This window comes from Salvelinus fontinalis, chromosome 18, assembly GCF_029448725.1.
Source record: "Salvelinus fontinalis isolate EN_2023a chromosome 18, ASM2944872v1, whole genome shotgun sequence".
NCBI classification, from domain to species: domain Eukaryota; kingdom Metazoa; phylum Chordata; class Actinopteri; order Salmoniformes; family Salmonidae; genus Salvelinus; species Salvelinus fontinalis.
In genome coordinates this window covers 52,001,466-52,017,040 of record NC_074682.1, presented here as the reverse complement: position 1 = coordinate 52,017,040, position 15,575 = coordinate 52,001,466, and the positions used below count along the sequence as shown (strand labels likewise).

At 43.6% G+C, this 15,575-nt stretch overlaps 1 protein-coding gene across 2 annotated transcripts in view; it reads left to right on the top strand.

The window, feature by feature from the left end:
• Window positions 1-376: 376 nt before the first annotated feature.
• Window positions 377-15,575, top strand: part of LOC129815735 (protein phosphatase 1 regulatory subunit 1A-like) — a 57,655-nt gene continuing 42,456 nt past the window's right edge. Inside the window, exon 1 of one of the 2 annotated variants that reach the window (XM_055869804.1) lies at window positions 377-777. In XM_055869804.1, coding sequence (XP_055725779.1) covers window positions 697-777 — 81 coding nt within the window. In that variant the 5' untranslated portion in view covers window positions 377-696. The remainder of the gene's footprint in view (window positions 778-15,575) is intronic. The other variant, XM_055869805.1, reaches the window with a different exon arrangement.

The following is a 15,575-nucleotide window of genomic DNA, read 5'->3' as shown; positions in this document are numbered from 1 at the left end:
GCTTGTCTGTAAATGTTAATAAATACAGGTCAATATTATATGTCTGGAGATGAAAGGGACGTCCGCTGTGTTATGTTCAGTACCCATCAATATGTTATGCAGTGTATGTGTTGTGTACATCTGTATGTGTGTTTGTAGGTGTGTGTGTAGGTGTGATGTGCTGTGTGTGTGTGTAGGTGTTCATCACAAAATTATTTTTACTGAGCGTGGTGGTGTGATGTATTTGGCTGCTTGTAGGAGTTAGGAGAGCCTCAGCCGCCGGCTTGGTTTGGCTCTGCAGTTAAGTCCCAGTGCAAGACCAGCCAATAGAACGAGAGAGAGGGGAGAGGGGGCGGGGTCAAGTGCGAGAGGGAGGCAGACTCAGCGAATGAAAGAGAGAGAGAGAGAGAGAGAGAGAGAGAGGTCTTCAGAGCGCAGTATGCCCTTGCTTCCCTCTCTAGTACAGAACTGAAAGGAGACCGGGCAGCGGAACAGAGGAACAGAGGAACACAGTAATAGTAGAGCTGGAAAAGAAAGAAAGAGACTGAAAGAGTACGGCATAAAAAGGACAGGGAGAGAGAGAGAGAAAGGGCGTAAAAGAAGGGGACAGGTGTGAAGAGATAGAGAGACAGAGAGACAGAGATAGAGAGAGAAAGTGCTCGATAGTGATCTGTGCAGCTTCTACTCTACTACTACTACTCTACCACCAGCAGGACCATGGAGACAGGCAGCCCCAGGAAGATCCAGTTCACCATGCCTCTCCTGGACTCACACCTGGACCCGGAGGCTGCTGAACAGGTGAGGAGGCAGTGGGGGGGGATCATACAGGACCTTACACAAGCAGATAGCTTGTTACTTACAGGATCAATGACTTACAGTTTTACCGGTGCGTTCGCAGCCAGTCTTTAATCTGAAAAGACATGGGGGCAGGCTGGAAATGGGGCTAGGCTAGTGGGTCGCAGGCGGTTATGGCACAGGACCTCATAGTCTCTCAATAGTGTCCGTTCTGAGAGCATTCGGTGTGTCGGGATCAATTAGTTATGACACGGGGAGGTTATAGCCCTTACAGAGCAGAGTGTGAATCTCAACAGTTGGTGCAACTATTAAATTGGTTATTTGCATTGACTCCTCCTTCTGTTTTATTAAATTATTATATATATATTTTTTTTACGCTGCTGCTACTCACTGTTTATAATCTATGCATAGTCACTTTACCCCTACCTACATGTACATATTACCTCCATTACCTGGACTAATCTGTACCCCCCTGCACATTGTCTTTGTACCGGTACCCTTGTATATAGAGTTGTTATTGTTATTTTATTGTGTTATTTTATTTTATTTTTTACTTTAGTTAGTAAATATTATTTTTATTCTTATTTTTCTTAAAGCTGCATTGCTGGTTAACGGCTTGTAAGTAAACATTTCACTGTAAGCTCTACAACTGTTGTATTCAGCATTTCACTGTAAGGTCTACAACTGTTGTATTCAGCATTTCACTGTAAGGTCTACAACTGTTGTATTCAGCATTTCACTGTAAGGTCTACACCTGTTATATTCGGCGCAGGTGACAAATAACATTTGATTTGATTTGATTTAAAGCTCAATGTTAAATTAAAATCTCCTCACCATCATATGTAAGCCAACAATGTACACAACACTCATCGCCTTTCATGATCCGTCCAGCCGTTACCGAGAACCACCATACTGGATTGTTTACAGGGCTGTCAGCATAAGGGGTCATCAGACAATGTTTTACCAAAACCTACGTAACTCAAAATCTACTCATTGGATAAAAACACGAATACAGCGTCCGTAAGGTGACCATTAGACTTACAGAACCAGTCAACAGTTTGGACACACCTACTCATTCAAGGGTTTTTCTTAATTTTTACTATCTTCTGCATTGTAGAATAATAGTGAAGACATCAAAACTATGAAATAACACATATGGAATCATGTAGTAACCAAAAAAGTGTTAAACAATTCAAAATATATCTTATATTTGAGATTCTTCAAAGTAGCCAACCTTTGCCTTGATGACAGCTTTGAACACTCTTGGCATTCTCTCAACCAGCTTCATGAGGTGTTCACCCGGAAATGCATTTCAATTAGCAAGTATGCCTTGTTGAAAGTGAATTTGTGAAATTTCTTTCCGTCTTAATGCCAATCAGTTGTGTTGTGACAAGGTAGGGGGGTATACAGAAGATAGCCCTATTTGGTAAAACACCAAGTCCATGTTATGGCATTACATTACTTTAAGACATGAAGGTTAGTGAATGCAGAACATTTCAAGAACTTTGAAAGTTTCTTCAAGTGCAGTAGCAAAAACCATCAAGCGCTATGATGAAACTGGTTCTCATGAGGACCGCCACAGGAAAGGAAGACCCAGAGTTACCTCTGCTGCAGAGGATAACTTCATTAGAGTTACCAGCCTCAGAGTTCTAATAACAGACACATCTCAACATCAACTGTTCAGAGGAGACTGTGTGAATCAGGCCTTCATGGTCGAATTGCTGCAAGGAAACCACTTCTAAAGGACACCAATAATAAGAAGAGACTTGCTTGGGCCAAGAAATATGAGCAATGGACATTAGACCGGTGGAAATCGGTCCTTTGGTCTGATGAGTCCAAGTTTAAGATTTTTGGTTCCAACCGCCGTGTCTTTGTGAGATGCAAGGTGAACGGATGATCTCCGCATGTTTAGTTCCCACCGTGAAGCATGGAGGAGGAGGTGTGGGGGTGCTTTGATGGTGACGCTCAGTGATTTATTTAGAATTCAAGGCACACATTACCAGCATGGCTACCACATCATTCTGCAGTGATACGCCATCCCATCTGGTTTGCGCTTAGTGGGACTATCATTTGTTTTTCAACTGGACAATGACCAAACACACCTCCAGGCTGTGTAAGGGCTATTTGATCAATACGGAGAGTGATGGAGTGCTGCATCAGATGACCTGGCCTCCACAATCACCCGACCTTAACCCAATTGAGATTGTTTGGGTTGGACAGCAGAGTGAAGGAAAAGCAGCCACCGATTGCTCAGCATATGTGGGATCTCCTTCAAGACTGTTGGAAAAGCATTCCAGGTGAAGCTGGTTGAGACAATGCCTAGCGTGTGCAAAGCTGTCATCAAGGCAATGGGTGGCTACTTTGAAGAATCTCAAACATAAAATATATTTTGATTTGTTGAACACTTTTTTTGTTACTACATGATTCCACATGTGTTATTTCATAGATATGATGTCTTCACTATTATTCTACAATGTGTAAAATAGACAAATACAGAAAAACCCTTGAATGAGTAGGTGTGTCCAAATATTTGACTGGTACTGTATATATATATAAATATATACAATGAGGCTGTATGTATTTTTAGATATAGGCCTATTTATTGTGCATGTGTATTATTGTATCGTCATCACCTTTAAGGCAACACTAAATAGAAACACACACATAACACATCTCAGAGGTAATGAACTGTCCGTTGTTCAGCACAGCAATTGATAAAACAGGACCATGTTTGATAAAACAAGTGGTTCTGAGCTTACGTCAATATTACACAGGTGAGCTGATATCATTCAGTCACAGCTTCCCATGTTGATAGTGGGTATTGTAAATAGTAATTCTGTGCCAGTTCATTTCATTTCCATTGAAAGCTCTGTTAGTTACCATATGGAACACACTGTTGTTAGCTCCACCTATGCTACTAATTGTCATATCAAGATATCATATTGCTGTATGTGCTCCTAAGCCCAGGGGTACTTTTAATAGTAATCTGGTGCACATTTACCTGAATTCTATTATTATTTCTGCCATTTTGTATGCAATCAGGAAGCCCATTGTGGCTAGCTCATCCAGTTCTATTTACAATTGTGTCAGCATGTATCCACCATGGACACTCCTGCTGTTTTCAAATCTTGCACAGGGCTCGGACTGTTCCATATAAATGTGCAAAGCCTGATGTTTAACATTTCTGCATGTATGAGTGCATGACACTAGCCCAGACGTTACGGTCATCTCAGAGACCTGGCTGAATCATTTGATTATGGAGAAGGACGTTGCCGTTGCAGACTACAACATTTTTAGATGTGATAGACTGCTGTTATGGCATAATGCTCTCTTAGCATGTCTGTCCCCAAAATGTATGAGTTGTTGGTTGTAAAAGTGGCCATAAGCTAGAATGTGCATATATTTATTACTGAGGTATACTGCCTCCCAGCCGCTTCGCGGAGGCTGTTGGTACTATTTCTGATTATTTTAAACCCTTTCTGGTATCTAAACTGGTTGTGTTAGGAGATGTAAATCTTGATTGGGTTACCTTATCCTGACTAACCGTCCCCATAAGTATTTGGCTACTGGTGTTTTTGCATATTATGTCAGCGACCACTGGCCTATTGATTGTCTTAGAGGTACCAAATTGGAAAACTCTGACCATCGAATAATTGTGAAGATAAAAAAAATTCTCGCCCCAGGCGTTCCTTCATGATCGTTATTATTGAGAGCTTTTTTCTACTAGACCCTGTTTTTCACATTTTTCTCATCCATGTTTTATCTCTCTGGCTGAGCAACTCCGAGTAAAAAAAACTAGACTAATCCATGGTACTCTCCTGTACTCTCAGACGTCTTCTTCATAAAAAATCTACAAAATATTATGCTTAAACTCAAATACAATAACTGATAAAATCCAATTATTTTTGAAAGAATGTTTTAAAAATGGTATAATCCTTGTAAATTATATCATAAATGGGACTGTTGGAGTAATGTCACACATGCAACTAACAAAAATATATGAAAATGTCTGCTCTAACCAAAATTACAACCAACTAATTGCAGCATTTCTGTAAAAATGGAAGAGTCAAGTGGAAAGGGGAGAAGGTAAGGAACTTATCTGTCGACATTAAAGACCAAAATTGATTAAAGAAAATTGTGATATATAAAAAAGTATACACTTTTCATTTAAGGACCAAAAAATGGACAGCTGTACCTTTTAAGTCATAAAATAGTTGGGAAGAGATTTTTGATGTACCAATTCCATGGCACATGGTTTATGAACTGATACACAAAATGACGGTTGTTTCAAAACTTTGAGTTTTTCTATTTCAATTATTATACAAAATTCTTGCAACCAATAGAATATTATGTATATATGGGGGATACAACCATCCCAGGTCTGCAAATCTTGATGCAAAGAGACAGAATCATTAGATCATTTGTTTTGGTACTGTCCACATGTACAGTAGCATGTTTTTGGTAGCAGGTTCAGAATTGGCTGAAGAATTGCAACATTTACTTGTTGATTTGAAAAGTCATAGTCAATCGATCAATAATATAATGCAATATAAAATTTAAGAGCAAAACATTTGATCTTTGATTTACAATCTGTAGAAACTATGAGAATAGAAAGGTTCAGAACTTTTGTGAAACATCACAGCACAGTTGAAAAATATATGGCAAATAGAAATCAAAGCAGGATGGTGTTCAGAGATAGATGGGAGGGGTTGAGGGGAGCTGAAGGATGGGACTGGATGGTGTTCAGAGATCGATGGGAGGGGTTGAGGGGAGCTGAAGGATGGGACTGGATGGTGTTCAGAGATAGATGGGAGGGGTTGAGGGGAGCTGAAGGATGGGACTGGATGGTGTTCAGAGATAGATGGGAGGGGTTGAGGGGAGCTGAAGGATGGGACTGGATGGTGTTCAGAGATAGATGGGAGGGGTTGAGGGGAGCTGAAGGATGGGACTGGATGGTGTTCAGAGATAGATGGGAGGGGTTGAGGGGAGCTGAAGGATGGGACTGGATGGTGTTCAGAGATAGATGGGAGGGGTTGAGGGGAGCTGAAGGATGGGACTGGATGGTGTTCAGAGATAGATGGGTGGGGTTGAGGGGAGCTGAAGGATGGGACTGGATGGTGTTCAGAGATAGATGGGAGGGGTTGAGGGGAGCTGAAGAATGGGACTGGATGGTGTTCAGAGATAGATGGGAGGGGTTGAGGGGAGCTGAAGGATGGGACTGGATGGTGTTCAGAGATAGATGGGAGGGGTTGAGGGGAGCTGAAGGATTGGGACTGGATGGTGTTCAGAGATAGATGGGAGGGGTTGAGGGGAGCTGAAGGATGGGACTGGATGGTGTTCAGAGATAGATGGGAGGGGTTGAGTGGAGCTGAAGGATGGGACTGGATGGTGTTCAGAGATAGATGGGAGGGGTTGAGGGGAGCTGAAGGATGGGACTGGATGGTGTTCAGAGATCGATGGGAGGGGTTGAGGGGAGCTGAAGGATGGGACTGGATGGTGTTCAGAGATCGATGGGAGGGGTTGAGGGGAGCTGAAGGATGGGACTGGATGGTGTTCAGAGATCGATGGGAGGGGTTGAGGGGAGCTGAAGGATGGGACTGGATGGTGTTCAGAGATAGATGGGAGGGGTTGAGGGGAGCTGAAGGATGGGACTGGATGGTGTTCAGAGATAGATGGGAGGGGTTGAGGGGAGCTGAATGATGGGACTGGATGGTGTTCAGAGATAGATGGGAGGGGTTGAGGGGAGCTGAAGGATGGGACTGGATGGTGTTCAGAGATAGATGGGAGGGGTTGAGGGGAGCTGAAGGATGGGACTGGATGGTGTTCAGAGATAAATGGGAGGGGTTGAGGGGAGCTGAAGGATGGGACTGGATGGTGTTCAGAGATAGATGGGAGGGGTTGAGTGGGGCTAAAGGGTGGGACTAAAAACAACAAGTTAACCAATGTAAAATATACTGTATCCGCAAAATGTATATAGTACGTATACGCTGCAAGTAGAAGCCTAATTGTTGTTTTTCCACCCCTTTCCAGGCTCCCTTGTCTTGCAAAAATCCTATAATCAGTTGTCAACAAACAGCTACGTTATTATCTATCAGTAAATGGTGTTCTTTATATTAACCAATCCGGATTCAGACCTAAACATGGTACCACTATGGCTACCGTGCTTGTTGTAAGTAATATTGCAAATGCCTTAGATGATAGCATGAGTTGTGCTTCCATGTTTGTAGACTTGTCAAAAGCTTTTAGTACTGTAGACCATGTGATTCTGCTGAATATGGTACTGATGCTTCCCGATGGTTTCATAATTATCTCAATTACAGAACTCAGGCCATCAAGGTAGATGATGTCAAAAAATATATATACATATTATTTTGTGCGCAGATACAGTGTTGTATTCCACAGATACAGTGTTGTATTCCACAGATACAGTGTTGTATTCCACAGCTAGTGTTGGTTGTATTCCATTGATATAGTGTTGTATTCCATTGATACAGTGTTGTATTCCACAGAAACAGTGTTGTATTCCACAGCTAGTGTTGGTTGTATTCCATTGATACAGTGTTGTATTCCACAGATACAGTGTTGTATTCCATTGATATAGTGTTGTATTCCATTGATACAGTGTTGTATTCCACAGAAACAGTGTTGTATTCCACAGCTAGTGTTGGTTGTATTCCATTGATACAGTGTTGTATTCCACAGATACAGTGTTGTATTCCATTGATACAGTGTTGTATTCCATTGATACAGTGTTGTATTCCACAGATACAGTGTTGTATTCCACTGATACAGTGTTGTATCCCAATGATACCGTGTTGTATTCCACAGATACAGTGCTGTATTCCATTGATACAGTGTTGTATTCCACAGTTAGTGTTGTATTCCATTGGTATAGTGTTGTATTCCATTGATGCAGTGTTGCATTCCACAGATACAGTGTTGTATTCCACAGATACAGTGTTGTATTCCACAGACACAGTGTTGTATTCCACAGATACAGTGTTTTATTCCACAGATACAGTGTTGTATTCCACAGAAACAGTGTTGTATTCCACAGAAACAGTGTTGTATTCCACAGCTAGTGTTGTATTCCATTGATACAGTGTTGTATTCCACAGATACAGTGTTGTATCCCAATGATACAGTGTTGTATTCCATTGTTACAGTGTTGTATTCCACAGATACAGTGTTGTATTCCACAGATACAGTGTTGTATTCCATTGATACAGTGCTGTATTCCACAGATGCAGTGTTGTATCCCAATGATACAGTGTTGTATTCCATTGATGCAGTGTTGTATTCCACAGATACAGTGTTGTATTCCACAGATACAGTTTTGTATTCCATTGATACAGTGTTGTATTCCATTGATACAGTGTTGTATTCCACAGATACAGTGTTGTATTCCACAGATACAGTGTTTTATTCCACAGATACAGTGTTGTATTCCATTGATACAGTGTGGTATTCCATTGATACAGTGTTGTATTCCACAGATACAGTGTTGTATTCCTCAGATACAGTGTTGTATTCCACAGATACAGTGTTGTATTCCACAGATACAGTGTTGTATTCCATTGATATAGTGTTGTATTCCATTGATACAGTGTTGTATTCCACAGATACAGTGTTGTATTCCAAAGATACAGTGTTGTATTCCGCTGATACAGTGTTGTATTCCACAGATACAGTGTTGTATTCCACAGATACAGTGTTGTATTCCACAGATACAGTGTTTTATTCCACAGGTACAGTGTTATATTCCACAGAAACAGTGTTGTATTCCACAGCTAGTGTTGTATTCTATTGATACAGTGTTGTATTCCATTGATACAGTGTTGTATTCCATTGATACAGTGTTTTATTCCACAGATACAGTGTTGTATCCCAATGATACAGTTTTGTATTCCATTGATTCAGTGTTGTATTCCACAGATACAGTGTTGTATTCCACAGATACAGTGTTGTATTCCATTGATATAGTGTTGTATTCCATTGATACAGTGTTGTATTCCACAGATACAGTGTTGTATTCCACAGATACAGTGTTGTATTCCACAGAAACAGTGTTTTATTCCACAGATACAGTGTTGTATTCCACAGAAACAGTGTTGTATTCCACAGCTAGTGTTGTATTCCATTGATACAGTGTTGTATTCCACAGATACAGTGTTGTATTCCATTGATACAGTGTTGTATTCCATTGATACAGTGTTGTATTCCACAGATACAGTGTTTTATTCCACAGATACAGTGTTGTATTCCACAGAAACAGTGTTGTATTCCACAGCTAGTGTTGTATTCCATTGATATAGTGTTGTATTCCACAGATACAGTATTGTATTCCATTGATACAGTGTTGTATTCCATTGATACAGTGTTGTATTCCACAGATACAGTGTTGTATTCCACAGAAACAGTGTTGTATTCCACAGCTAGTGTTGTATTCCATTGATATAGTGTTGTATTCCACAGATACAGTATTGTATTCCATTGATACAGTGTTGTATTCCATTGATACAGTTTTGTATTTCACTGATACAGTGTTGTATCCCAATGATACCGTGTTGTATTCCACAGATACAGTGTTGTATTCCATTGATACAGTGTTGTATTCCACAGCTAGTGTTGTATTCCATTGGTATAGTGTTGTATTCCATTGATGCAGTGTTGCATTCCACAGATACAGTGTTGTATTCCACAGATACAGTGTTGTATTCCACAGACACAGTGTTGTATTCCACAGATACAGTGTTTTATTCCACAGATACAGTGTTGTATTCCACAGAAACAGTGTTGTATTCCACAGCTAGTGTTGTATTCCATTGATACAGTGTTGTATTCCACAGATACAGTGTTGTATCCCAATGATACAGTGTTATATTCCATTGTTACAGTGTTGTATTCCACAGATACAGTGTTGTATTCCACAGATACAGTGTTGTATTCCATTGATACAGTGTTGTATTCCACAGATGCAGTGTTGTATCCCAATGATACAGTGTTGTATTCCATTGATGCAGTGTTGTATTCCACAGATACAGTGTTGTATTCCACAGATACAGTTTTGTATTCCATTGATACAGTGTTGTATTCCATTGATACAGTGTTGTATTCCACAGATACAGTGTTGTATTCCACAGATACAGTGTTGTATTCCACAGATACAGTGTTGTATTCCACAGATACAGTGTTGTATTCCATTGATATAGTGTTGTATTCCATTGATACAGTGTTGTATTCCACAGATACAGTGTTGTATTCCAAAGATACAGTGTTGTATTCCGCTGATACAGTGTTGTATTCCACAGATACAGTGTTGTATTCCACAGATACAGTGTTGTATTCCACAGATACAGTGTTTTATTCCACAGATACAGTGTTATATTCCACAGAAACAGTGTTGTATTCCACAGCTAGTGTTGTATTCTATTGATACAGTGTTGTATTCCATTGATACAGTGTTGTATTCCATTGATACAGTGTTTTATTCCACAGATACAGTGTTGTATCCCAATGATACAGTTTTGTATTCCATTGATATAGTGTTGTATTCCATTGATACAGTGTTGTATTCCACAGCTAGTGTTGTATTCCATTGGTATAGTGTTGTATTCCATTGATGCAGTGTTGCATTCCACAGATACAGTGTTGTATTCCACAGATACAGTGTTGTATTCCACAGACACAGTGTTGTATTCCACAGATACAGTGTTTTATTCCACAGATACAGTGTTGTATTCCACAGAAACAGTGTTGTATTCCACAGCTAGTGTTGTATTCCATTGATTCAGTGTTGTATTCCACAGATACAGTGTTGTATTCCATTGATACAGTCTTATTCCATTGATACAGTGTTGTATTCCACAGATACAGTGTTGTATTCCACAGATACAGTGTTGTATTCCATTGGTACAGTGTTGTATTCCATTGATACAGTGTTTTATTCCACAGATACAGTGTTATATTCCACAGATACAGTGTTGTATTCCATTGATATAGTGTTGTATTCCATTGTTCCATCAGTTGACCAAGCCTTTTCAAATTGGAAGACAGATTTTCTACCACTGTAGAGGTCACTATTGACTCTAAAGTCAGTGCTAAATGTAAATATAACAAAATGCTCTTTCTAGGTCCCACTTTCTAGGTCCCATACAATTCTGGTGCACTGCCCTTCTATCCGTGATTTATTGTATGTAACTTTAGGTTAAGTGTATGCGTGCGTGTGTGTGTGTGAGGGTGCGTGATGAGAGAGAGGTGTTGCTCAGGGATCACAGTGGATTCAGCCTCTGGCTATATCTCAGCCTGATGTACTGAGAGTGTGGTCAGTCTCTGGCTATATCTCAGCCTGATGTACTGAGAGTGTGGTCAGTCTCTGGCTATATCTCTGTCTGATGTACTGAGTGTGGATTCAGTCTCTGTGTCACGTTCCTGACCTTATTTCCCTTGTTTTGTATTTATTTAGTATGGTCAAGGCGTGAGTTGGGGTGGGTTGTCTATGTGTGTTTTTCTATGTGGGGTTTTGTGTTCGGCCTGGTATGATTCTCAATCAGAGGCAGCTGTCAATCGTTGTCCCTGATTGAGAATCATACTTAGGCAGCCTGGGTTTCACGTTTGGTTTGTGGCTGTTTGTTTCCTGTGTCAGTGTTTGTGCCACACGGGACTGTTACGGTTAGTTATTTTGTTATTTTGTATTGTGTCTTGTTTTCGTGGATATTAAAATCATGGAAACTTACCACTCTGCACATTGGTCCTCTGATCCTTCTCGCCTCTCCTGCCGTAACTGCCGTTACACTCTGGCTATATCTCAGCTTGATTGAGAGTGGAGTCAGCTCTCTGTGAGCTGTAATGTGAGCATGGTGGTCAATTAATGAGATTGTTAATTTAGCTGGTATAGAATCGCTATGAGGAGGAAGTGAACCATGAATCACTCTGTCCTCTTGTTATGATATCAATAGTCACTAAATACCGAGGAGGAAGTGAACCATGAATCACTCTGTCCTCTTGTTACGATATCAATAGTCACTAAATACTGAGGAGGAAGTGAACCATGAATCACTCTGTCCTCTTGTTACGATATCAATAGGCACTAAATACTGAGGAGGAAGTGAACCATGAATCACTCTGTCCTCTTGTTACGATATCAATAGTCACTAAATACTGAGGAGGAAGTGAACCATGAATCACTCTGTCCTCTTGTTATGATATCAATAGTCACTAAATACTGAGGAGGAAGTGAACCATCTGTTCGAACACTCTTTGGTGCTGTATGAGGTTGTGTGTGTGTGTGTGTGTGTGTGTGTTTGCACATTCGCATGTGTGTGTGTGTGTTATTTTGCCCGTGCATACGTTGGTAGGCTGCTTTGCTGTCCTACAGTTACCTCTACTGTAATGATATAAGTTGTGTAAATCTCCTTCTCCCTCTGTTAGAGTCAGACAGCCTTGAGCACTGATCATGTAGCTCTCAGCCGCCCTGCAGAGAGAGACTTGGCTGGGTGCCACTCAGAGATGACACTCTTATGAATCCTGAGATGCTGAGACCTGCATGGCTTGGCTGACATGGTGTAGTCAACCACAGAGCCTATCAGAGCAGAGCTGGCTGACTGGCATCACAGAGCCTATCAGAGCAGAGTGTGGTCATCACGGAGCCTATCAGAGCTAACTGACTGACGTGGAGTGGGCATCACAGAGCCTATCAGAGCTGGCTGACTGACGTGGAGTGGGCATCACAGAGCCTATCAGAGCTGGCTGACTGACGTGGAGTGGTCATCACAGAGCCTATCAGAGCTAACTGACTGACGTGGAGTGGGCATCACAGAGCCTATCAGAGCTGGCTGACTGACGTGGAGTGGTCATCACGGAGCCTATCAGAGCTGGCTGACTGACGTGGAGTGGTCATCACAGAGCCTATCAGATCTGACTGACGTGGTGTGGGCATCACAGAGCCTATCAGAATCGAGCTGGCTGACTGACGTGGTGTGGGCATCACAGTATTTCAGTGTGGGGTAGCAATGGAATTACTTTGTTTCCGTGTCAGTTTCGGTGTTTCAATGCTTAGGTGTTTCAGTGCTTAGGTGATTTAAGTGGTTTCTGTTTCAACATTTCTGTGTTGTAATGTTTCAGTGTTTCACAGTGTTAGTTAAATGCTTTTTGTTGTTGTGTAGCAGTGTAGCCAACTACTGGAACGACCCACTGGACACACACCGGTTGAATCAACATTGTTTCCACGTCATTTCAATGAAATTACGTTGAACCAATGTGGATGAGACGTTGAATTGACGTCTGTGCCCAGTGGGTACAGACTACTTTATTTGCAAAAATAAAATACGGTTGAAATAGGTAAGAATTTATTTTCTTTATTAGCATCTGACCAGCCTAATTACATTTACATTTACATTTAAGTCATTTAGCAGACGCTCTTATCCAGAGCGACTACGTGAAACATAGTTTTGGGGTTTAATAGGCTAAATTACACATTCTGTTAACATCTGACCCCAAAGTTATCTGTTCTTGCGATTTGTATTATTTTTCACGAAGTATTTTGCATGTTCTTTTTCAAAGTAATTTGAGTTAGGTAAACTCAATTTTTCTTAAGGGTAGCTTTATTGTAGCTTAAATTCTTCCACTGTCAAGTAATTGGTAGCTTGATAAACTATATTTTCAGTAGCTTCCTCAACACTGGTGTTTCAGTATTTTCAGGGATTTCTTATAGAACAGCCATGGCATCACAGTGTCTCAGTGTGCCTGTGTTGGTATCACAGGCCTTCCTCCATGCCTCAGTACTCCCTGTTGTGCCTGGACACCTCATAGAGTGTAGATCAGGCTCTGGAGAGAAGCAGCATTCCCCGTTCATAAAACTATCTGTCTGGGGGAAGGATTACTGGGGGATGGAGTCCTGGCTATTAGAGTCCTGGGGTTTGGAGTCCTGGGGGTTGGAGTACTGGGGGATGGAATCCTTGCTATTGGAGTCCTGGGGGATGGTCCTGGGGGTTGGAGTCCTGGGGGATGGAGTCCTGGCTATTGGAGTCCTGGGGGTTGGAGTACTGGGGGTTGGAGTACTGGGGGATGGAGTCCTGGCTATTGGAGTCCTGGGGGTTGGAGTCCTGGGGGTTGGAGTACTGGGGGATGGAGTCCTGGGGGATGGAGTCCTGGCTATTGGAGTCCTGGGGGTTGGAGTACTGGGGGTTGGAGTCCTGGGGGTTGGAGTACTGGGGATGGAGTCCTGGGGGATGGAGTCCTGGGGGATGGAGTCCTGGCTATTAGAGTCCTGGGGGTTGGAGTCCTGGGTGTTGGAGTACTGGGGATGGAGTCCTGGCTATTGGAGTCCTGGCTATTAGAGTCCTGGGGGTTGGAGTACTGGGGGTTGGAGTACTGGGGATGGAGTCCTGGGGTTGGTCCTGGGGGTTGGAGTACTATGGGAAGGAGTCCTGGGGGTTGGAGTACTGGGGGAAGGTCCTGGGGGTTGGAGTCCTGGGGGATGGTCCTGGGGGTTGGAGTCCTGGGGGTTGGAGTCCTGGGGGTTGGACGCCTGGGGGATGGAGTCCTGGGGGTTAGAGTCCTGGCTATTGGAGTCCTGGCTATTGGAGTCCTGGGGGATGGTCCTGGGGGTTGGAACACTGGGGGATGGAGTCCTGGAGGTTGGTCCTGGGGGTTGGAATACTGGGGGATGGAGTCCTGGGGGTTGGAGTACTGGGGGATGGTCCTGGGGGTTGGAGTCCTGGGGGTTGGAGTCCTGGGGGATGGTCCTGGGGGTTGGAGTACTGGGGGATGGAGTCCTGGGGGTTGGAGTCCTGGGGGTTGGAGGCCTGGGGGATGGAGTCCTGGGGGTTGGAGTCCTGGCTATTGGAGTCCTGGGGGATGGTCCTGGGGGTTGGAGTCGTGGGGGTTGGAGGCCTGTGGGATGGAGTCCTGGTGGATGGAGTCCTGGGGGTTGGAGTCCTGGGGGATGGTCCTGGGGGTTGGAGTACTGGGGGATGGAGTCCTGGCTATTGGAGTCCTGGGGGTTGGAGTACTGAGGGATGGAGTCCTGGCTATTGGAGTCCTGGGGGTTGGAGTCCTGGGGGTTGGAGTACTGGGGGATGGAGTCCTGGCTATTGGAGTCCTGGGGGTTGGAGTTCTGGGGGTTGGAGTACTGGGGGATGGAGTCCTGGCTATTGGAGTCCTGGGGGTTGGAGTACTGGGGGTTGGAGTCCTGGGGGATGGAGTCCTGGGGGATGGAGTCCTGGCTATTAGAGTCCTGGGGGTTGGAGTCCTGGGGGTTGGAGTACTGGGGATGGAGTCCTGGGGGATGGAGTCCTGGGGGATGGAGTCCTGGCTATTAGAGTCCTGGGGGTTGGAGTCCTGGGGGTTGGAGTACTGGGGATGGAGTCCTGGCTATTGGAGTCCTGGCTATTAGAGTCCTGGGGGTTGGAGTACTGGGGGTTGGAGTACTGGGGATGGAGTCCTGGCTATTGGAGTCCTGGCTATTGGAGTCCTGGGGGATGGTCCTGGGGGTTGGAGTACTGGGGGTTGGTCCTGGGGGTTGGAGTACTGGGGGAAGGAGTCCTGGGGGTTGGAGTACTGGGGGAAGGTCCTGGGGGTTGGAGTCCTGGGGGATGGTCCTGGGGGTTGGAGTACTGGGGGATGGAGTCCTGGGGGTTGGAGTCCTGGGGGTTGGAGGCCTGGGGGATGGAGTCCTGGGGGTTAGAGTCCTGGCTATTGGTGTCCTGGCTATTGGAGTCCTGGGGGATGGTCCTGGGGGTTGGAATACTGGGGGATGGAGTCCTGGGGGTTGGAGTACTGGGGGATGGTCCTGGGGGTTG